Genomic DNA, 25629 nt, shown 5'->3' on the forward strand with positions numbered 1-25629 from the left:
ATGGCTAAAGATGTCTCTTTTTTTTTTTTTTTTTTAAAGATTTTATTTATTTATTTGTCAGAGAGAGAGGGAGAGAGAGCGAGCACAGGCAGACAGAGAGGCAGGCAGAGGCAGAGGGAGAAGCAGGCTCCCTGCCGAGCAAGGAGCCCGATGTGGGACTCGATCCCAGGACGCTGAGATCATGACCTGAGCCGAAGGCAGCTGCTCAACCAACTGAGCTTGTATCAGTTCTAAAATTCTTCAGATTTGGCACAGTGGAGGGACCGGACATCTTGAAACTAGCACATGCATAATCTTAACCTTACCTGGAGCCTCCTGCACAACAGATAGGATATATTGGAATTGGAGAAAACTCTGGTACTTATTTGACATGTTGGCCATTTTCCTTTTTGCTCTTGGATCCAACTTCTATTTTTCCCCTCTTTGACCCTGCATCACAGGAAACTACCTTCCCTGACTCTCCTAACACCTGGTTTCTGGGCCAGTTCAGCCAATAGGCTGATGAGTGGATGACAGGAAGTGATATAAGAGAGCAGCTCAGGTTCCCTGCCAGGATGACGCCTCTGATAACACCTGTCGCTCTTCCCTGGCCCCAGCACTCATCACGAGCTCGCTCCTCTGGTCGGCTCTAGTCTTAGACTTTACTGACATAAGCTTCTACCATCCTCTCCCCAGTCCCAGAAGTATAGGGCTCCCTGCTATTCCTGATCTCTGGGGTGCTGTGTTATTTCCTATAATACCACCTCCTTACAACAGATCTCCTATGTTAAACTTTTGTTGAGAGGCCAAGGATGCTTTTGTTTTCCTGGCTGAACCCTGACTTGAAGTTCACAGTTCTGAGGAGACATCTTCAAAGATGATAATTGGTAATTCCTTTCTTTGAAGGGAAGGGAGCATCAGAGTGAAGGAATACTCAACCTGGAGAAGTTTCTCCATATCTAAGCTATCCCAAGTTATTTCAAGGAGTGACAGGGAATTGTTCAAAACGTGACTTTGGGCAAGTATTTTACTTGAATTGTATATATGCGATAAAGCGAATTTGCAAGGGAAGTCTTAGGAGCCTCTCCTGTTATTAAACACAGTGTTCTAGAATTACAAAATGGTATCCTAGAGGAGTGAGATCTTTGATTATAGCAGAAACCTTGCTTAAAGCTCCTCAAGCTTTAGACCTACCTCTGGGCACAGCCATGAAATAGTTTAAAGAAAACACTTTCATCATCTCTACTATTTACCATTTTCTCTGTTAGGAGAGGATTAGGTGAAATGATACCAAACCCTTAGAAAAAATCTCGTGTAGCTCTATTTCTCATTTGGAAATTGAGAATATCACTGGCTTTTAAGCCCAGCCCATTATTATCACTCCATAAATGCTTTGTGAGTTGCACAGAAACAAGAAAACCCAGCAGCGTGGCTCATGATCAGAGAAAAAACGAGAGCCACACCGTGCCCCCAATATGCCACATGGCTGCAGATATGAAAGGCCCTGAATCCCTGCTTTCATTCCCATTTCCAGTGTTTGAACTTGAATATATGGGCCATCTATTTATTAAAGGAGAGAGCTACACTGGCATGGGATAAATTGGTGTTTGCAGCAAGATGCTTTTTAATACAAAGGCTGTTTCTTGAATTCCTTTTAGATCTGAGATCCACAGCTTAGGAGTGTTTGGTGTGTATGTTTTAAAATTGCATGACTATTATACAAGCCCTTCTCTTCAGTTGGCATGAGAAGGCTATTCCCATCATTTATGGGCTCTGTTCTTTACTCCCTCAAAGCTGAGGCGGCAAAAACATTGCCAGCCTTAGCCAGCTTTTCGTGGAAAGCTGCCACTCTAAACTGGCGCCTACATGCAATTTCAGACTCTCCCAGGAGACCTTAATGCTTTGAGGTGAATTCGTAACACTGGGGCCAACAAAGAAGTTAACACAAACTTTCACAGTTAAAGACCCAAAAACAAGTCTGCAGGCTTACTGAAGGAGCTCCGCGTCTGTGAGCACCTCTGTCCTCTGCTCCCCAGTGACCACGGCCAGTTCATCCTTCAGTTCCTGGATTTCTTTTTGTAGGCGTATAATCATCTACAAATGGCAAGGCGGGAGAATAAATGTCAACTCTTCATTAAAGGGAACTTGGTGACAGAGAACATAACATCTTTGAAAATTACGAGCAATTTAGAGGATGCGAAAATGTACAGAGAATGATACAAAAGCCACCCCGTACCAACCACCAGCCTTCGTCAATTCTTAACGTTTTGTCAAAATCATTGTAGAATTCATTTTAACAAATAAAGCAGTGCTTATGTAACTGGAGCCCCTCATTCCTATTCCTTTTCTGTCTCCTGAGGTGATCACTGTACTGCCTTTCATCGGGAGCATTTCCCTGCATGTTTTCATATGTTTACTCCATCTTTATGGATTAAACTATAAATAATATACGGTATTATTCTGCATGCTTTAAACTCTATGTAAATGTTACTATGCTGCGTGGAATGGTAACTTGCTTTTTTCTTCCTCACATTAGGTTTTTGGGATTATGTATCCTGCTTCATGTGGCTCTAGTTCATTAATTTGCATGGAAATATACTACTTTGGTGAAGGAATATATCACAACTTATCCATGTCTCCTGTCGATGGACATTTAGGATTCTTCCTCTTGCTATTACAAACAGTGTTGCTGTTAACACTATAAATCTCCCGGCACAAATGTGAGTTTCGCTATAGGAGGTGCTTAGAAATAAAACTGTGTGGTTGTAGAGTATGTGCATCTTCTCTTTAGTATATATTGTTAAACTGCTCTTCAGAGCCATTTTATAAACCAACATTCTGCATAAGCAATATGTACAAGTTCCTGTTTCACCACATTTACTTCACTACGTATGTAGTATTGACAGACACTTTAATCTTGCCAGTCCAGAAGGTGTAAAATTGTACCTCATTTAGTTCTAATCTGCATTTTCTGGTTATTAGGGAGGTTGATCATCTTTGCACATGTATATTGGCTGTTTGGGTTTCCTTTTCTGTAAATTACTTATTTATTATATTCTTGCTTATGTTTCAATTGTCTTGTTTTTCTCTTCCTTTTTGGTCTGCTGGCTTCTTTATATATGAACCATTTGTTAATTTTACGCAAGGTACATGTTTTTCCCCCAATCTATTCCATGTTTTTCATTTTTTCAAAGATTTTATTTATTTATTTGTCAGAGAGAGAGATTGAGAGTACAAACAGGGGGAGTGACAGGCAGAGGAAGACAGAGAAACAGGCTCCCCACTGAGCAGGGAATCTGATGTGGGGCTCTATCCCAGGACCCTGAGATCATGACCTGAGCCAAAGGTACACGCTTAACCAACTGAGCCACCCAGGTGTTCTGCTTTTTGTGGTGTTCTTTCTGTTAAGTAAAGATTTTAAATTTCAATATAATTTTATTATTGACTTCTTCCATTATGAGTTGTATTTTTGTGCCTTTTAAAATCCATTTTACCGGAAATTAAAGGCATCCAAATCGGCAAAGAAGAAGTCAAATTATCACTCTTCGCAGATGATATGATACTCTATGTGGAAAACCCAAAAGACTCCACTCCAAAACTGCTAGAACTTATACAGGAATTCAGTAAAGTGTCAGGATATAAGATCAATGCACAGAAATCAGTTGCATTTCTCTACACCAACAACAAGACAGAAGAAAGAGAAATTAAGGAGTCAATCCCATTTACAATTGCACCCCAAACCATAAGATACCTAGGAATAAACCTAACCAAAGAGGCACAGAATCTATACTCAGAAAACTATAAAGTACTCATGAAAGAAATTGAGGAAGACACAAAGAAATGGAAAAATGTTCCATGCTCCTGGATTGGAAGAATAAATATTGTGAAAATGTCTATGCTACCTAAAGCAATCTACACATTTAATGCAATTCCTATCAAAGTACCATCCATCTTTTTCAAAGAAATGGAACAAATAACTTTAAAATTTATATGGAACCAGAAAAGACCTCGAATAGCCAAAGGGATATTGAAAAACAAGCCAAAGTTGGTGGCATCACAATTCCGGACTTCAAGCTTTATTACAAAGCTGTCATCATCAAGACAGCATGGTACTGGCACAAAAACAGACACATAGACCAATGGAACAGAATAGAGAGCCCAGAAATAGACCCTCAACTCTATGGTCAACTAATCTTTGACAAAGCAGGAAAGAATGTCCAATGGAAAAAAGACAGCCTCTTCAATAAATGGTGTTGGGAAAATTGGACAGCCACGTGCAGAAAAATGAAATTGGACCATTTCCTTACACCACACACAAAAATAGATTCAAAATGGATTAAGGACCTCAATGTGAGAAAGGAATCCATCAAAATCCTTGAGGAGAACACAGGCAGCAACCTCTTCGACCTCAGCCGCAGCAACATCTTCCTAGGAACATTGCCAAAGGCAAGGGAAGCAAAGGCAAAAATGAACTTTTGGGATTTCATCAAAATCAAAAGCTTTTGCAGAGCAAAGGAAACAGTTAACAAAATCAAAAGACAACTGACAGAATGGGAGAAGATATTTGCAAACAACATATCAGATAAAGGACTAGTGTCCAAAATCTATAAAGAACTTAACAAACTCAACATCCAAAGAACAAATAATCCAATCAAGAAATGGGCAGAGGACATGAACAGACGTTTCTGCAAAGAAGACATCCAGATGGCCAACAGACACATGAAAAAGTGCTCCATATCACTCGGCATCAGGGAAATACAAATCAAAACCACAATGAGATATCACCTCACACCAGTCAGAATGGCTAAAATCAACAAGTCAGGAAATGACAGATGCTGGCGAGGATGCGGAGAAAGGGGAACCTTCCTACACTGTTGGTGGGAATGCAAGCTGGTGCAACCACTCTGGAAAACAGCATGGAGGTTCCTCAAAATGTTGAAAATAGAACTGCCCTATGACCCAGCAATTGCACTACTGGGAATTTACCCTAAAGATACAAACGTAGTGATCCAAAGGGGCACGCGCACCCGAATGTTTATAGCAGCAATGTCCACAATAGCCAAACTATGGAAAGAACCTAGATGTCCATCAACAGATGAATGGATAAAGAAGATGTGGTATATATACACAATGGAATACTATGCAGCCATCAAAAGAAACGAAATCTTGCCATTTGCGACAACATGGATGGAACTAGAGCGTATCATGCTTAGCAAAATAAGTCAAGCGGAGAAAGACAACTATCATATGATCTCCCTGATATGAGGGAGTGGTGATGCAACATGGGGGCTTAAGTGGGTAGGAGAAGAATCCATGAAACAAGATGGGATAGGGAGGGAGACAAACCATAAGTGACTCTTAATCTCACGAAACAAACTGTGGGTTGCTGGGGGGAGGGGGGTTGGGAGAAGGGGGGTAGGGTTATGGACATTGGGGAGGGTATGTGCTTTTGGGTAAATTGGAAGGGGAGATGAACCATGAGAGACTATGGACTCTGAAAAACAATCTGAGGGGTTTGAAGTGGCGGGGGGGTGGGAGGTTGGGGTACCAGGTGATGGGTATTATAGAGGGCACAGCTTGCATGGAGCACTGGGTGTGGTGAAAAAATAATGAATACTGTTTTTCTGAAAATAAATAAATTGGAAAAAAGAAAAAAAAAATAAAATCCATTTTACCTAAAACCATAGGAATATTTTCCTATATGTTCTTATAAAAGTTTTAAATCTTTGCTTTTCACATTTAGGTTTTTGTTTTTGTATAAAGTATGAGGTATGTATCTAATTTCACTTTTTATATAGTTAACCATGTAAGATTTGCTATTATAATTTTGTTATATAAAATGTTTCTACATATAAATGTGTCTTTTTCTTGGGCTCTTGGTTAAAAACATTTATGTACTTGACTATACATGTAGCAATACTATGCTATTTTAATTATTACAGCTTATGAAATTTTGACATCAAGATAGAATAAGCCCCCACCATTTTATTCTTTTCCAAAATAGATATGGCTATTCTTGGTCATTTGTTCTCTTGTAGAAGTCTGAGACACAGCTTATAAAATTCCACCAAAGGTCCTCCTCAATTTTTAACTAGAAATAAATTTGATTGAAAGGGCAATTTGGGGGGCACCTGGGTGGCATAGCTGGTTAAGTATCTGCCTTTGGCTCAGGTCATGATCTGGGTCCTGGGATAGAGCCCCACATTGGGCTCTCTGCTCAGTGGGGAGCCTGTTTTCCCCTCTTTCTCTGCCTGTTGCTCCCCCTGTCTGTGCTCTCTCGCAGTCAAATAAATAAATAAAATCTTTTTTTAAAAAGAGTCATTTGGTAAGACTTATCAAATTAATAACATTGAATCATCTCATCCACAAACATAATATGATTTCCACTGATTCCTTTCAATAAAGATTTACCATGTTCTCTATAAACATGTTTAATCAGATTTTTCCCTAGATTGTTAGTTTTTGTTGCTTTTTTTTTCATTTTATTTCTATTCAATATTCCAAAATTCATTGTTTATGCACCATACCCAGTGCTCCAGGCAATATGCCCTCTATAATGCTCACCTATCCATCTGTCCCCCTCCCCTCCAAAACCCTCAGTTTCTCAGACTCCACAGTCTCTCATAGTTTGTCTCACCCTCCGATTTCTCCCAACTCACTTTTCCTCTCCATCTCCCCATATCCTCCATGTTATTCCTTATGCTCTACAAGTAAGTGAAACCATATGATAATTGACTCTCTCTGCTTGACATATTTCACTCAGCATAATCTCTTCCAGTCACATCCATATTGATATAAGTCGGATATTCATCCTTTCTGATGGAGACATAATACTCCATTGTATGTATGGGCCATATCTTCTTTATCCATTCGTCCATTGAAGGGCATCTTGGTTCTTTCCATAGTTTGGTGACTGCGGCCACTGCCGTTATGAATATTGGGGTACAGATGGCCCTTCTTTTCACTACGTCTGTATCTTTGGGGTAAATACCCAGGAGTGCAATTGCAGGGTCATAGGGAAGTTCCATTTTTAATTTTTTGAGGAATATCCACACTGTTTTCCAAAGTGGCTGCACCAACTTGCATTCCCACCAACACTATAAGAGGATTCCCCTTTCTCCACATCCTCTCCAACACATGTTGTTTATTGTCTTGTTAATTTTGGCCATTCTAACTGGTGTAAGGTGGTATCTCAATGTGGTTTTAATTTGAATCTCCCTGATGCCTAATGATGGTGAACATTTTTTCATGTGTCTGTTAGCCATTTGTATGTCTTCTTTGGAAAAGTGCCTGTACATGTCTTCTGCCCAGTTTTTGATGTGATTATCTGTTTTGTGTGTGTTGAGTTTGAGGAGTTCTTTATAGATCTTGGATATCAGCCCTTTGTCTGTAGTGTCATTTGCGAATATCTTCTCCCATTCTGTGGGTTGCCTCTTTGTTTTGTTGACCATTTCCTTTGTTGTGCAGAAACTTCTGATCTTGATGAAGTCCCAAAAGTTTCTTTTTGCTTTTGTTTCCTTTGCCTTTGGAGACATGTCTTGAAAGAAGTTGCTGTGGCCGATGTCGAAGAGATTACTGAGTATGTTCTCCTCTAGGATTTTAATAGATTCCTGCCTCACGTTGAGGTCTTTTATCCATTTCGAGTTTATCTTTGTGTATGGTGTAAGAGAATCGTTGAGTTTCATTCTTCTACACACAGCTGTCCAATTTTCCCAGCACCATTTATTGAAGAGACTGTCTTCTTTCCACTGTTTATTTTTTCCTGCTCTGTCGAAGATTATTTGACCATAGAGTTGTGGGTCCATATCTGGGCTTTCTACTCTGTTCCACTGGTCTATGTGTCTGTTTTTGTGCCAGTACCATGCTGTCTTGGTGAGACAGCTTTGTAATAAAGCTTGAAATCAGGTAACGTGATGCCCCCAGCTTTATTTTTGTTTTTCAACATTTCTTTAGCGATTCGGGGTCTCTTCTGATTCCATACAAATTTTAGGATTATTTGCTCCAGCTCTTTGAAGAATGCCGGTGGAATTTTGATTAGAATGGCATTAAAAGTATAGATTGCTCTAGGCAGTATAGACATTTTAACAATGTTTATTCTTCCAATCCAAGAGCATGGAATGGTCTTCCATCTTTTTGTGTCTTCTTCAATTTCTTTCACGAGTGTTCTGTAGTTCCTTGAGTACAGATCCTTTACCTCTTTGGTTAGGTTTATTCCCAGGTATCTTATGGTTCTTGGTGCTATAGTAAATGGAATCAATTCTCTAATTTCCCTTTCTGTATTTTCATTGTTAGTGTATAAGAAAGCCACTGATTTCTGCACATTGACTTTGTATCCTTCCATGTTGCTGAATTGCTGTATGAGTTCTAGTAGTTTGGGGGTGGAGTCTTTTGGGTTTTCCATATAAAGAATCACGTCATCTGCGAATAGAGAGAGTTTGATTTCTTCATTGCCAATTTGGATACCTTTTATTTCTCTTTGTTGTCTGATTGTCTGATTGTTTTTCTTTTTCAACATTTCCTTAGTAACTCGGGGTCTCTTCTGGTTTCATACAAATTTTAGGATTGTTTGTTCCAGCACTTTGAAAAATGCCCGTGGAATTTAGATCAGGATGATTTTGAAAGTATAGATTGCTCTAGGTGGTATAGAGAGAGTTTGATTTCTTCATTGCCAATTTGAACACCTTTTATTTCTTTTTGTTGTCTGATTGCTGTTGCTAGGACTTTTGGTACTATGTTGAGGAACGGTGGCGAAAGTGGGCATCCTTGTCATGCTTCTGATCTCAAAGAGAAGGCTGTCAGCTTTTCCCCACTGAGGATGATATTCACTGTGGGTTTTACATAGGTAGATTTATGAAGTTGAGGAATGTTCCCTCTAACCCTATAGTTTGAATCGTTTTAATCAGGAACAGATGTTGTATCTTGTCAAATGCTTTTTCTGCATCGAGAGGACCATGTGGTTCTTCACTCTTATTGATTTGTTCTATCACATTGATTGATTTGCGAATGTTGAACCACCCTTGCATCCCATGGAGTTTTGTTGCTACTATTAATGAAGTTTTTGTCAAATTGTATTTTCTAATTGTTACCTTTTCATTTATAGGAAGGCAATTAATTTTTATATATGGATTATGTACCAAATAATTTTCTGAACATTGTTTGATTCTGTTTATCATTAAATATTTTTAGGTGTTCAATATAAGCAATCAAATTGTTTGCAAGTAATGACAAATGTTTCCTCCTTTTCAAATCCTCATACCTTTTATTTTTTAATTGTCTCTTTCCTAGCTAGAACTTCCAAGTATAATGCTTCAGACGTTCATTCTTACCTTATTCCTTCTAACATTTCACCTTCAAAATGTTTGCTGTAGTTTTTGGTTGATAGCCTTAATCACTTTAAGGCTGTTCACTGATATTTATAGTTTGATGAGTCTTTTCAAACTATGGATGGATGTTTAATGTTAAAAATATCTCTTCTGCATCTAGTGATGTAAGCATATAATTTTTCTCTTTTTAACTGTGACTGTTATGAATCACCTTCATTCATGTGACTTCTTTTTTAGTATGAACTACTTCAGATATACAAAAAGATATATAAGGGTACCTTGTAAAACCACTACTTAGCTTAAGTGAACACCATTATACCTACTATGTAGCAAAAGAAATAAAACATTACAGATGCTTTTGAAGCCTGAACCTTTGTATAGCTTTCTCTAAATAAATCTCTTGTTACCATTACCTAAAATTTGGTGTTTATTTTTCCCATGGCTCTTTTTCTTTTGTTATATACACTAAAATGTTTTCTAATGACACATTATCTTTCAATTCCCAACTAGCTCATGATACCACGTATTAATAATCACAATGCAAAGTTCCTAAAACAAGAATTGGCAGACTGATTTAAACTTATATTCTTCCTTCAATATTTGATAAACTTAAAAACAACATGGGGTCTGCTCCATCCTTCCTTTCTTCCTGTCTTCTTTCTCTCCATCCCTCTTCCTCTCCTTCCCCACTTTCCTCCATTCTTTCCTTCCTCTTTCTCTCTTTCTCTTTGTCTTTCTCTCCCTTTGGTACCTCTGTTAGTACTAAATCTATTTTAATAGTCAAAGATATATTCATGTTTTTAAAAATTCTTCTTAAAAATTAAAATAATAAAATAAATTCTTCTTGCATTAGCTTCAATGTTGCTTTTAAAGGAAATTGTCCATTTTTGCTTTTAAATTTACTGCCATAAAGTCATTCAAAATACCTTACTATTATTTTAAGCTATCTGTTGTACCTATGGTTAAGTCCTCTTTTCATTCCAAATACTGGGTCGATTTCTGCCTTCTTTATTCCTTTCTTCATTAATCTTTCCAGAGATTTGTTCATTTTATTAATAGATTAAAAGTCAACTTCAGTTTTGGTTACTCCTTTCTACTGTATCTTTGCTTTGGGTTTTGTTTTTGCTCATTTTTACACTTTTTAATTTCTGTCTTTCTACTCTTTTGAATTTATTTTAGTGCTTATTTTTCTAACTTCTTGGCTTGGGGTCCACTAGACCAAGGAGTTTGTAAATTTAAACTTTGAACTCATGGGAAGCAGAGGCTTAGGATTTAAAACTTGCAAGGAAACCAACTTTTGCTCCACCTGAAGCCCAGGCTAAGGCAGATAAGCTTCCCTAGCATCTCCCTATGCCAGTGGGCAGATTTTTTCCTTTCTGGTTCACCCTTTCACCGGTTTCATATTGAGAAGCAGAGAACATATGTTCATTGCCCATCTTCCAAGGTTCCAGGGCTCCATATTTGATGGCTTTCTTACAATTCCCTTCATCCCTCTACTCCAGGACAACTGCAGCCTCAGCTTGGTTTCTGAGCCCTGGAGAATTCCCTTCACTCATTCAACCTCAGACATACATTTCAAAAGTACTTGTTAAATTTTATATATAGGTAGAGTTCCTATTATCTCTGACATATTGACAGGACCAGAAGTTCCAAAGAATGGGACACTGAGTATTTTGAACATGTCAGTCCTCCTGGAATTTCATTTAAATGCACAGGATAGGGTGGGTTTTGGTTATTTGTTTCTTTTAAAAAACATGGTCAGAATCATCCAGCTCTGCACAGTGAAAATCCTCAGACAGGAACTATGTGAGTCATTCATTTGTATCTCCTTCCCCTCACCCCCAAATTAATATTGCTGTCATATTTTCTAGTCTGCTAAGGCATTCAAAGTCAAATCTAACAACCAAATTAACTTCTCTCACTGAGCAGAAATCTCAAAACTAAGCCAACTTTCATGATTTTGAGATTATTACAATCATACCTCCCATCAAATTGCTGTAGAAATTTTGGAATGAGAGCCATCCATAGAAGATTTTGGCCCATGCTGAGTCACCACAGACTCTGGCCTCTTTATAATTCTTTTATCACCTTGTTTTACTGAGACTTGTAAAGAAAGCAAGTCAAAACTCTGGTGATCCTGATCTTAGAGGGCTGGTTTCATGTGTGCCATTGGATTCTGAGAACTATATATTGGGAATCCCATCCAAATTGTGTTTTGGGTGGTTTTGAGGACAAATTTGCAATTGTCACCTGTGCTTCAGAAAAGCTCTGTCCATAAAGTCATGAAGAGTAATGTCAGTTTTTTGAAGCCATTATAAAAGAGAACAGGAGATAACACTTATCAATTATAGATTGTTTTGCACCAGAAGATATCTCTCTCTCTCTCTCTCCATATATATATATATATATATATATATATATATACACAAATCTTACTTTATTTCTTATTTAGATTCAATAAGCCAACACATAGTACATCATTAGTTTCAGATATAATGTTCAATAATTTATCGGTTGCATATAACATCCAGTGCTCATCAGCTCTGATGAAACTGGACCATTTTCTTACACCATACACAAAGATAAACTCAAAATGGATGAAAGACCTAAATGTGAAACAGAAATCCATCAAAATCCTAGAGGAGAACATAGGCAGCAAACTCTTTGACCTCAGCTGCAGCAACTTCTTGCTAGACACATCTCCAAAGGCAGGGAAACAAAAGGAAAAATGAACTATTGGGACTTCATTGAGATAAAAAGCTTCTTCACAGCAAAGGAAATAGTCAACAAAACTAAGAGGCAACCCACAGAATGGGAGAAGATATTTGCAAATGACATATTAGATAAAGGGCTGGTATCCAATATCTATAAAGAACTTATCAAACTCAACACCCAGAAAACAAATTATCCAATCAAGAAATGGGCAGAAGACCGGAACAATAATTTCTCCAAAGAAGACATAGAAATGGCCAACAGACCCATGAAAAAACACTCAGTGTCACTTGGCACCAGGCAAATACAAATCAAAACCATAATGAGATACCCTACACCAGTCAGAATGGCTAAAATTAACATGGAAGACCTCAATATTTATTCAATTAACAGCTGTCAGCTTTGATTCAGATTTCTCTCTTCTTTACATTTTTTGCAGTCCTACATCAAAAACATGACAATGCTCACCTTTTTTCACATTCCTCAAGTACCTTCAAAGTCTCTCTAGCCTAATTTAAAGAAAAAAAAAAACCCTCCAGCATTTAGTATGTTCATTTTCCTTCAATTACGCTCTAATTTTTGTCTTCAGGCTAATGACTCATGGCTGTCTTTCTCAGGTTGCTCTGTGATGCAATAGGGCTGTTTGCTGGGGAGGTGGGGATGGCAGAAAAATTCATCCTATGTGTTTCCTTCCACTTGACGCAAGCCTTTGAATTCCAACTCCTTCTTCCAGTGGGGGCACTGTGTGTTGCAGGTGTCTGAGCAGGGTCTGTGTTGGAAAGAGACCCTGCCTCACCCACTTGGTTTCTCCAGAAGAGATTTCCAACTGGGCAGCTCAAGCTCCTGAGACAAGTGAGGTAAAACAAATAACCCCACTATCCTTTTAACCTCCTTTGTCTCTATACTTCAGCACAATGATTTCAGGGAGAGAGAGCAAACAATCAGAAGGAAATAATTAATATGGGTAACAGTGAATTTAGAAGGTTATTATTATTATTATTTTGGAATTTGAGGAAGTTATAAATGAAGCACTGTTGGTGAGATTTCACACCCTTTTTATAATGCATACTGCTAAGCCTACACCAGCTTATGTTCTAGAGAAAATTTTTAAAAACTGAGTGATCTGGAAAGTAATATAATCTTAATTTGGGAATGTATAAAATTAAAATATTTTATTTCTACATTTTCAATGTTGGCATAAGTTGATTTCATGTTGTATTTCATTTAGAGAAGACTAACAAAACAGAGAAAAAACATCTGCATTTAAAATGAGGATCTGAGTCATGGAACTTGCAAATATTTTTGCTTTAAAAAAGCACTCTGATAGGAGTGCCTGGGTGACTCAGATGGTTAAGCATTTGCCTTTGGCTTAGGTCGTGATCCCCAGGTCCTGGGATGGAGCCCCACATGGGGCTCCCAGCTCAGCGGGGAGTCTGCTTCTCCCTCTCCCTCTGGCTCTCCCCCTGCTTGTGCTCTATCTCTGTCTCTGTACCTCTCTCAAATGAATAAATAAATAAAATAAATAAATAAATAAATAAATAAGTAAATAAGCACTCTGATAAAGCAGGATTCATTGTTGGAGAGCTAGAAGTTTAGCTATTTTTCCATGGACCCAACTAATGATTAAGTTTTTTAAAGACTTGTTTATTTATTTTGAGAGGGATAGAAAGTGAGGGAGCAGGAGGAGGGGCAGAGGGAGAGGGAGACAGAGAATCTCAAGCATACTCCCCACTGATCATGGAGCCCAACATAGGACTCAATCCCGCAACCTTAAGATCATGACCTGAGCTGAAATCAAGAATTGCATGCTTAACAGACAGAGCCACCCAGGGACCCCACTGATTAATTTTTTCTAATCTGTAAAATAAGCAGCAGGGAAGTTGTACAAAATACGGTTTTACTTAATGACCATTAGAACTTCGTTTTCCTCTGTTAGCTTTTACAGAAGATGGTCTATTTTTATTATTATCTCTAGAAATTTCAACTGATGTTTTCTGAAAGGCTACCACCTGCATGTAAATAGAATTGGCCCTGACCAAGTCCCATGCATCCTCAGGACTCACTGCACTATCTCAGGAGCGGACTGAGGGGACTGCAGCTGGCAGGTCCTTGCGTCAGACCGTCTGTACCTAAATCCCGGCTCTGCCACTTATGGGGGCTGTGACTCTCAGCAAGTTAGTTAACATTTCTGGGCCTCAGTTTTGTCATCTGTAAAGCAGGGATGGAGATGACATCTATTCAAAAACTTGTTGTGAGAATTCAATAAATTAATATGTTTCTAATACTTAGAACACTGCCTGGTATGAAGGATGTGCCTCTTGAGTTTTGCTAATCTTTAATCCACTTTGATTTTTCTTCCAACCTAATAAGTTCAAAGTTGCTTACCAATCTGGGATCGATTTCTTCATTAAGAACAGCTTCATTCTTTATGAGTGCGACTCGTTGTGCAAATCTGCAGGTAGATATTGACTCCTGTAAAGCAAAATAACTCCTTAAAATGTTATGGCTTAGAAAGATAACCCTTCATTTTTGTTCACAGAAGAAAGAAGCACATCTAAAGAGTGATGTGTATAAAACACAATGAGGGACCAAACCTCCAAATGAGGAAGTTTTGCTCTAGAACATCAGTTTAATTAAAATTTTATTTTGGCCTAATAAAATGATCCATGCTAAACATGTGGGAGATCATGAGGTTCTACATGGCAACTTATGTCATTTTTCAACTACTGATCTATGAAACCAGAGCCCCATATAGAAATCATAATTATAGCAGATACTATTATAACCCACAAACTTGAATGACTACAAAATAAACATTTGTAACAGGCCAGAAAGAGGCTTTGCAAGACATCTTAGAATGCACTTAGGGGTTGGCCTCGTTTTAGAAGATGTCCTGCCACTTCTTATTTTCCTCTTCTAGAGAAATTCTGGATCCTAAGAATTAGACTGCAATGCATAAAACATGAAGTTGAGTCTAAAGCAACCCAGGAAAGTCAGTCAGTAGCCAGGCCTTGATAAAGTATCCTGTACACTGAACTCAGTGACAGGTCTAGGGACATGTCCTAGAGAGGAAGGTATCTCAGTAATCAAGAGCTAAACAGAAAAGCAGCTAATGGATCTCCTTTCTTATATCCTCTGGCCAAGATAACTAATCCAGCAGGAGGCTTCCCAAAATCTGTAGCTGAGCCTTCTTCCCACCATCCTGGACTGTGTGAAGTCCATTCTCAAATGGGGGTAATTATAATGCTGGCCAACAAGCCAAAGCTGTGAACTCTGCAGGGTTTTTACATCTCAAAGCATACCCTAACCTGGCTGAAAAGATGGAAACCCGCCCGGGACCTTCAGCGCCATCTCAGACACTGGCTAAAGAAACTCAGACTGAGATCTCCGGAAAGAACCAACATACGTCAATATTCCTTTTCTCTAAAGAGAGTGTTGCAATCATGGTTGTCATGCAGTTCCCTCCCAAACTGTCCCTTAGGACACTGGTCATCATGGAGTTCCTGTAGGGAATGTGTGCACGGTGTTTTTCGGAAAGAGCAATGATCACCTGTGGTGTGGCAGAAAAATAATGGCATTAGATTAACAGAAAATGCACATCTGACACTCAGCTAAGATGCAACTGCAGTGAAAATTCAAACAGAAATCATAACTGATTGCAGGGTGACATCTAAAACCTGGGCTCATAATAAATATTTTAACATGATTTGGTACACTAATGGTGAAGATGGTAAACTTAACAAAAACATACCACTGTGAACACTGTAATTTTTGGACAGAGGATATAACTTGGCATAGAAAAGGATACATTATTATCCTGTCTTTGGCCATTGGAATATTCATGTAAACCTCAAGAGTAAATCATGCCAGATTTTTAAATCCCCACCAAAATTGATTTCTATGACCCATCTTCAAGGTAGAAGAGGCAGAGCAGTAAAGAAGAAGAACTATGAGAGACAGTAGGGGTTAGTGATGGAGACCCAAGAATCTGGTATCACATTGTCCAGGTCCAAATTCTAGCCTTACTAGGGCATGTCACTCAACATCCCTGCCTCAGTGTCCTCAACTGTAAAACAGAGAAAGGATAACAGCTACCTCACAGGGAGTTGGAGTGACTGAGTTAAAATGCACAAATTTTGAGAAGCAGCCAGCTATCTCAGTGCTGTGTGCATGGTTGCTACCAGTCTAAGTGATGGGGTAAGTTTATGTTGGGTCAACTAAGTCTCACTCATCTTACTTTTCATTTAATAGGAAGGTACCAGCTGGATGAAAGGCTGCTGCCCAAAAGGAGCCACTAGGGCTTCAGGGTTTTCCTGGGAAGATGAACCCAGTGCTAGGATGTCCATCCCAAGCATCAGGAACAAGGCACCACAGATGTGACTTCAGAGGCATCATGAGGCCCAGACCCTTGAAAATTACCTCGGCTAACACCTACCATTGTTCTAACCTTCCCTCCCCTCAGGTGTGTAATCCCCACCAACAGAACTTCTTCTACCCTCTTGGTTTATAAAACAAAATTGTTTTCAAAGGCTGTTTGGGGCAAAAACACATAATATTACAGGTCATGCTTTAAATTCATGACCACAGATCTTATTTCTCCTAAAAATTACTGATCATTTCTCCCAAAAATTACTTCTCCAATCTCAGAAATGAGGATTTCATATCTTCTCCTTTTGTTTCAGACCTCCATCCAGCCTTCCCTCCCTGCCTTTAGTCTTAGCTTGATTGTCCCACACCCTTCCATTAGAAGGAGCAGCCTGACCAGAACCATCTCCTGTCCCATCATTAAATGTCCACTCTGCCCTTCCTGTGTCACCAAACTGCTCCTTCTGAGGTCAGCCCTTCATCCTCTCCCTCTTCTCTTCTCACTTACCTTGCTCCTACAATTACCCCTTTACTTCTTTTTTCTTTTTTTAATTTCTTTTCAGCGTAACAGTATTCATTGTTTTTTGCACCACACCCAGTGCTCTATGCAATACATGCCCTCCTTAATACCCACCACCTGGCTCCCCCAACCTCCCACCCTTCGCCCCTTCAAAACCCTCAGGTTGTTTTTCAGAGTCCATAGTCTCTCATGGTTCACCTCCCCTTCCAATTTCCCTCAACCCCGTTCTCCTCTCCATCTCCCCATGTCCTCCATGTTATTTGTTATGGCTCCACAAGTAAGTATGAACTCCTCAAACTCAACCCACATGAAACAGACAAACACATCAAAAAATGGGCAGAAGATATGAACAGACACTTCTCCAATCAAGACATACAAATGGCTATCAGACACATGAAAAAATGCTCATCATCATTAGCCCTCAGGGAGATTCAAATTAAAACCACATTGAGATATCACCTTACACCAGTTAGAATGGCCAAAATTAACAAAACAGGAAACAACATGTGTTGGAGAGGATGTGGAGAAAGGGGAACCCTCTTACACTGTTGGTGCGAATGCAAGTTGGTGCAGCCTCTTTGGAGAACAGTGTGGAGATTCCTCAAGAAATTAAAAATAGAGCTTCCCTACGACCCTGCAATTGCACTCCTGGGTATTTACCCCAAAGATACAGATGTCGTGAAAAGAAGGGCCATCTGTACCCCAATGTTTATAGCAGCAATGGCCACAGTCGCCAAACTATGGAAAGAACCAAGATGCCCTTCAACGGATGAATGGATAAGGAAGATGTGGTCCATATACACTATGGAGTATTATGCCTCCATCAGAAAGGATGAATACCCAACTTTTGTAGCAACATGGACGGGACTGGAAGAGATTATGCTGAGTGAAATAAGTCAAGCAGAGAGAGTCAATTATCATATGGTTTCACTTATTTGTGGAGCATAACAAATAGCATGGAGGACAAGGGGCGTTAGAGAGGAGTAGGGAATTTGGGTAAATTGGAAGGGGAGGTGAACCATGAGAGACTATGGACTCTGAACAACAGTCTGAGGGGTTTGAAGTGGCGGGAGGGTGGGAGGTTGGGGTACCAGGTGGTGGGTATTATAGAGGGCACGGCTTGCATGGAGCACTGGGTGTGGTGAAAAAATAATGAATACTGTTTTTCTGAAAATAAATAAATTGGAAAAAAAAAACCATAGGATAATTGACTCTCTCTGCTTGACTTATTTCACTCAGCATAATCTCTTCTAGTCTCGTCCATGTTGCTACAAAAGTTGGGTATTCATCCTTACTGATGGAGGCATAATACTCCATAGTGTATATGGACCACATCTTCCTTATCCATTCATCCGTTGAAGGGCATCCTGGTTCTTTCCACGTTTGGTGACCATGGCCATTGCTGCTATGAACATTGGGGTACAGATGGCCCTTCTTTTCACTACATCTGTATCTTTTACCCCTTTACTTCTGCATCAATTTCTCTCTCTCACATGGATCATTCCCATCCTGTGTGTCCTCTAGTCTAAAAACTAAGATGGCTCTTCCTAAGGTTTTTAGCAATCTCCTGCTGTACCCAAAGTATTTATGGCCATCTTATTAGACTTCTGAGTCAAGTAAGCATTCAACATAGGTACTCTCTGCGTCCTTTTGGAAACACTTTATTCATTGGTAACCAGGACATCACATTTCCCTGGTTTTCATCTTTTCTCAAACATTAATGAATGCTTCCTTTCCTTCTTCCTAAGTTATAGACATTGGAATACTCCAGGGCTCAGTCCTTGATGCTCTTCTCTTTCTTATCTATACTCTCTCCGTATGGAATCTCATCTAATCCCCTTAAATACATATATAATACATATATATATAATACATATATCCTGATATCTCCCCAATTTATACCATCAGCTTCCCCCTGAGTTGCTCTCTCTGTGGCAACCCTAAATCTCCACTTGAATGTCTATTCTTGACCTTCTCTCTCCTTTCCACACGAATCTGATTCTTTTCTGGGTTTTACCCATCATTACTGATGGCACCGCCATCCACCTACTGGCTCAGGTCAAAACCCTGCACATCATCCTTATTTCCCCTCACTTCTGGCATCTAATCCACCAGTGATTTCTATTAGTTTTACCTAAATGGCATGCCCAGAATTGGGCCACTTTTCCCACTTCTGTCACCACTCCAGGTCAAGCCTCCATCACCCCTTCCTTGGACAGCTATACAAGGCTTTGACTTATCCTTGTTTCTCTTTTTGCCCGCCACACCCCTCACCTCCCTTTGATCTATTTTCTGCAGAGAAATCTTTATAAAATATAAGTTACTTCAAGTCACTTCACTGCTTACAACCTTCCCGTAGCTTCCTGAAACACCATAATGACCCAACTCCTGCATGATCTAGTCCTTGTCTACCTATCTGTCCTCATCTTCTATTGTGCTTTCCTTTCATAGCCCACATTGGCCGACTGTCTCCACGTCACCACCTTTGAATTTGTTCTTTTTACCTAGAATCTTCTTGCCCAGATTTTCATATAGCTTCCTATTTCACATCATTTAAATCTTTGCTCAAATCTTGTCTCCTCACAAGGGCTTTCACTGAACACCTTGTCAAATGTAACCTATCTCCAGGATTTTAATCGATTTCATTTTTCTTCCTGTTCTTATCACTATTTGAAATTCTATTCACTTATTTACCTTTTTTAAAAATCTGCTCCCTCACTTGGCTTTCAGCTTCATTAGGCCAGAGACTTTGTTTCTCTCATTCACAATTCTATGCCACCATCTAGAGCAGTGTCTGGCCCCCAGTTTATGGGGCAGAAACTATATTGTCTTTTTACTCCATTCTCAGGATAACCCCCATTCTAGTTTCATTCACTATGAAGTTACACTTCCTAGTCTCTCTTATAACTCAACGTTCTACATGAGACCTAGCTCCATCAAAAGGACACCTTCTGTGGGGCTGGGAGGTGAGTGATGAGAGGTGGTAACCAGAAAAAGGAAGATCAGATATATAGGAGAGTGTGGTGGTGAAGGCATCTGGTTCCTTTGAGGTAGCTGCAACAAACTTCTGGAATCCAGGACTTACTGTCCTGGGTGCCAAGGGCGGAGTTCTGAACTGCCAAGAGCAGTTCAGTGCTGTGGCTGGACTGTCTCCTGTTTGCTCTGCTCTAGGCTGTGTAGTATCTAAGCCCAGTTTTCTAACTTTTCTTGCGGTTCCTTATGTTTAATAAACTCTACATTGCTTAAATCAGCTACAGTAGGGTTTCTGGTTTATGATAAAGAAATCTGACAAATACAACATGTGTTTGACACCGTTATGTGAAATGAACAAATAAATGAGTAGATTAATTAGCTTCACCTAGGACGATAGTGCAAGGGTCAACAGTATGGAGTGAGATTTGGTGGAACTGAGTTTCAGTGGAATTGGAAAGGAAGTAGGGAACATGGCAGACCCAAGTCTGAGTGGCAAGGTGGTAGCAGGGAATGCTGAGCAGAACTCCAGACCCTCAGAGCTAAGAGGGCAAAGGAAATACCTCTAATAATCAAGGCAGGCCCAATACCAAGCCAGACCAAAGAGAGGTTGGTCTGATAGATGTGTGGAGAGGGTGGCATAACTGCTTATGAATCATAATTAAGTGTCTGACAGTGTTCTAAGTACTTTGAAATTCTTTCATAAAACAAATGTCACTATTTTTTTCCTGCTCCAGGAAACAATATTAATACCTCTTCTATTCAGCAGCTTTATGACAACTTAGGTGACATAAAAGAGAATATGCTTATTAAGCTTCCTGCTGATAGTAAATTCAATGGGGTTAGTTAATTTGCTATTGGCTGCAGCCACAGAAAATGTAACCCAAACTGGATTTAATCATAAGGGAAATTTATTGGCCCATGTATCTATCTATAATAGGAAAGGTTTTAGGTTACACATAACCCAAAAGGTCAGTGCTACCACCAAGGATTTAGTTTTCACCAATATCTCTGCTCTACCTTCTATGTTGTAGAAGTCTGCCTCTCTTCACAGCCACGGGATGGCTGCCAAATATCCTTATTTATAACTGATGTGAGAAAGTTCTCTAATCATTAAATATATACCCTGAGCTTCCCTAGGGACCAGCTTGGGTCATAGGCCCATCTCTGAACCAATCACTACAGCCAAGGCTCCAAATGGTTTAGACTAGTCAAGGTCTACTCTTGGAGCTGGGATGGGCTCATGGCTGCTACTCTTGCAGAGAATGTTGTAGAGGAAATTCCAATGCCCTTTCCAGAAATGGTTCTAAAATGGTTCAAGAGAACAATTAAAATTCCAAATGTGATTATGGATTGGAAAGCATGGTCTTTAGAAATGGGAAAAATGAAAGGAGTTCATAATAAAAGAATGAACCCAGGACTTAGAGGCAGAATCTAGCTGCCCCACTTGTGCAATTTTAGACAGATCTCTTAAGTTTATTAGTCTCTGTTTCCTCACCTGTAAAAGTAGGATTAGAATACCTGCCTATCTCACAGAAATGTTTTAAAGATGAATAGAGATTGTTTCTGGGATAGTAAAACAAAATGCACTCCATATAGCAGGGGTATCCAGGCTATGTTTTTTAGGATCCCTCTGGACACTTGTTACAGCCATATAAAGCTAGTCCTGGGCCATTTCTCTAACAGAGGGCCCTGAAAAGGCACCTTCTCAGCTCTAAAGGAGCCTGGGAGTATCAGAATAAGTCTAGACCCCTTGGAGAAGATATAGATCTTCAGAGTGACTCAGAAATGGCCAGTATTTGGGAAAGAGGCAAAGGTGGATTATTCTTTATGGGGATGCTTTGGGCTCTCTAAATTGGTCCAGAACCAAATGATCTGAATGGCACAAGCTAAGGAGATAGTTATACAACCTGGATTTTTAAAAAAATGTTTACTCCCATTTGGGATTTCATACATAAATATAACAAAATGTTCCTGAAGACATTCTTTAAGCAACAAAGAATGGAAATTCACATTATACTTAATATCTCCAAGTACCTAGAAACTATTCTTAGAATCAATCACTCAGATTACTATTTAATGAATTGAAGAGATTTTCTTTTAAAGAGCTCAGAAGCACATGGAAAATTATCCTCTGAAAACTGACAATGATTTGGAGTGGTTACAACTGTCATTGGCAGCATTCGTTTTTCTCCTCAACACACACATTCAGCGGAAGCCAAGTGGAAACTGAAACTCTGAAGAAATCCTGCTTATGGTGGATAACTGGTTGAAGGGAACCCGGATTCTGATTTCTGTAAAGGCAGAGAGCAAACACACTCTTCCCAGTGGTTTCTCACTTGATGTTTGGGCTGACAGAGAACAAAGGTCACACCAGGAGCACTCGGTGAGGCTAATGGTTAGAACAAGTATGCATGTCCCCTTCCTTTTCCTCCATGCACTTAATTTCCAGGGCTGATATGCACCCTGTTATTGTGGCTTAAAATGTTTTCGAGGAGACTTTTTGGAAAGAGTACCGCATATACAAGGAAAACTCCAAAACCAACAATACTCTGACAAACAGAAATTTATTTACTGATAAGTACAGTAAGGGGCATGCAACTCAGAAAGTCTGTAAGTTGCGAGCAGATGTAAGGCCCACAATGATGGCCAGAAGGGCAGTGACAGTTCTGCATGGAATTTCTATAACCAACATGGGCTAATAAGTATAAGAGATGTTACCAAACTATTTCTTAGGACATCATCTATATACTGAAAATAAGATGGAGAGGATGTAATTAATTACAAACATTTACATGAGTTGCTGAAACAGCATTTATCTGACCTTATGTAAGGATATTTTTATACGTGTTGCTCCTTCACTAGATAACATGATAGCACCATTTCTCAATGATGCATTTATCCTCATTGTCTGACATAATTCAAGCACTTCACAGACACTTAGTTACAGTTTGTTGAATGAATGAATGAATGCAGTTAAACTGAAGTGTGTTACACTTCCAGTCTCGTTAGCCACAAAATCAAGTCCTGCATAAAGAAAACCTGGGTATAAAAATCCTTGAATTCTATTGTTTTATTAATAGTATCTGCCCCCTCTTTTTATTACTCTTATTCCCCTGTACTCCTTGGTTCTCCCTTACTTATCTCTTCCTGTGTGAAATTCCAAAATTTCTCTGTGACCCACCTATTTCCTTATTCGCCACAACTCCTAGATTTACTCAACCTCACATATCTATGCCCATACCTGCAGTTTTCCATATTTCTGTCCCTCTTAACTCTAATGCTAATCTTCCCCCCCTTCTCTCTGTTATCTTATGCTATAACCTCTAGGAAGACCCTTGTAGAGCAGTGTAAGTAGTTAGCAGCTAGAGTCATGCATTGGGTACATATAAAACAGATAGTTGACATTCAGAAAGCCAAAGGTCAATGACATGTGAGTATTGCTGTGGCCCTGGCTGAACTGAGCCCCCTGGACTGGAGCTAAGGTTTAATGGACTCCCAGTTCCCACTGCCTGACATGCTCTAACCCCAGATCTGCCTGGTTCTCTCCTACTTGTTCTTTGAGTCTCTGTTTAACATCAGCCCTGAGAGAACTTTCATTCCCTTTGCCCTGCTCAGCCGAAGTCCGGTCCCCCATTATAAGCTCCCCTCACCCGTTGGCCTTTCTCTGCACAACTCACCTGGATAACAGCCAAGTATTTAATGACTATTTATTCCATGCACATCTCCCTGCACCAGCCCCTGAGACCTTTGGTGCAAGGACCATTTCTACTTTGCTCAGCACTATGCTCCAGTGCCTGGCGTAGTCCTCAGCATGATACTGCTCCTTACAAATGTTCGTTAAATATATAAATTCATTATACAGAAAATCAAGTGCATAGAGTCACCAAGATTACTCACATGAGGCTGATGTTGCAAGAATTTTGAAGAGAAGAGATGTGAGGAGAGGAAGAGTTGTAATGAGAAGTAGCAGCTTGCAAAGGTTGTATAGAATGAAGGGAGAGGATTAGGGGCAGAATGTTTTCCTTGAGTGATAACAATTGGTGGAAATTCTGATTTAACTAATGAATATAATTTTGTATGAACAGATGGGCATAATGGGAGTTAAAGCAGACAGTGCTACCATCAGAAACAACTAGGAATATTTCTTTGAAATAAAGCACTTTGAATACAGTCCATTATGTTTTCATATCAGGGTTTTATAAGTGTTCAATTAAGAAAAAGCTCTGTTAAGCAAAAGTACTACTTAATATTTGAGCAAGAACAGCTAGGGAAAGCTGAGTCTTGTCAGAAACACTAAAATCATCTGAACACATGCAGGCCATTAATCTCTGGGTCCTGCCTTACTGGGGTTCATTTAGTCAGAGCCTAACTGCAGGCACCTTGTTCAGATACAGCTCCCTTAGGTTTCTCTCAATCTGCTTTCTCAGCCAACTTGACCATTAGAAGCATTTAACATCAGGACAATATCAGTCTCAAAAGCGTTCATTAGGCAGTAAAAGAAAAGAGGGGGGAGTTCTGTTTGTTTTTTCAAATCTTTTAGCCTCCAACACTCATTAGCAAGTCCTTCTGCCTTGCCAATATACTCTGTACTTCTCCACTCCAGTTTTTGATCATGTTTCTTTTTTTCCCCCCCTTAGAATTTGGAAGTAGTTGCCATCTTTAACATTCAACTCACAGCACTTTACTCATGGAGCTGAAAGAACTTGAGAAATCATCTAATTCAATATGCTCATTTTAGGGGTGAGGATTTTTTTTTCTGGAAAATTTATTTAGCTAAATTCAGATGAGCTTTCTTTGCACTTGGGAGATAAATCCAGAAGTCAAAAATAGAGCATACACTGGGGTAGATTGCAGTAAATTTGGGGTAAGGGCTGGAAGGGGAAGCTAAAGCAAAGAGAACCTTCATAGAATCACAATCACCAGCTAGATGAAGTCACCAGAAGCTAAAAAGCTATTAGTCATCTTTAAATTATGTTCCCACAACTAATCTACTAGCCTGAAAAGACAGGCCATGGGAGGCCATTTATAACCTATATTCACACCCATTACAAATTTTATAACAAAAATAATAAGGTATAGTGAGAGAAGACGCGGGCTTTGGAGCCAAGCAATTCAAGATTCAAATCCTCATCTCATCATTAACTGGTAACCTCAGGAAGGTCTCAGGAAGACTCGAGTTTCAAAATATATAAAATGGGAATAACTAATACCCACAGAGTAGGGTTGTTGCAAGGTTTAAATGAAATGGTATAGACAAAATGCTAGTAGATACACCAATGTTCACAGCAGTACTATTCACAATAGCCAAAAGGTAGTGACAACCTAAGTATCCATTGATGACTGAATGGATAAACAAGACATGGCATGTGCAATAAGAAAACATTACTCAGCATTACAGAGGAATGAAATTCAAACACATGTTAGAACATGGATGGACTTTGAAGACATTATCCTAAGTGACATACATCATACTGAAAAGGACAAATATTATATGAGTCCACTTATATGAATACCTAGAACAGCCAAGTTCATAGAGACAGAAAGTAGAATAGAGGTCACCAGGTACTGGGAGCATAAGGAAATGGAAAATTATTGTTTAATAAGTACAGAGTTTCTGATTGGGTTATGAAAAAGTTCTGGAAATAGATGGTGGTGATGGTTACACAACACTGTGAACTTAATGACACAGAACTGTACACTTGAAAATGATTAAAATGATGAAGTGTATATTATGCACATTTTACCAAAATAAAAGAA

The 25629-nt window shown here is 39.3% G+C and overlaps 1 protein-coding gene across 4 annotated transcripts in view; it reads right to left on the minus strand.

Annotated features, from left to right (window-relative positions):
• Positions 1-25629, minus strand: part of KIF6 (kinesin family member 6) — a 472725-nt gene that overhangs the window by 275119 nt on the left and 171977 nt on the right. For all 4 annotated transcript variants that reach the window (XM_044250472.1, XM_044250466.1, XM_044250478.1 and 1 more), the window contains 3 exons: positions 15421-15564; positions 14400-14486; positions 1970-2073 (listed from right to left, as the gene is read on the minus strand). In XM_044250472.1, the coding sequence (XP_044106407.1) occupies positions 1970-2073; positions 14400-14486; positions 15421-15564 (335 nt within the window). The remainder of the gene's footprint in view (positions 1-1969; positions 2074-14399; positions 14487-15420; positions 15565-25629) is intronic.

This window comes from Neovison vison, chromosome 1 (genome assembly GCF_020171115.1).
Source record: "Neovison vison isolate M4711 chromosome 1, ASM_NN_V1, whole genome shotgun sequence".
Lineage (NCBI taxonomy): Eukaryota > Metazoa > Chordata > Mammalia > Carnivora > Mustelidae > Neogale > Neogale vison.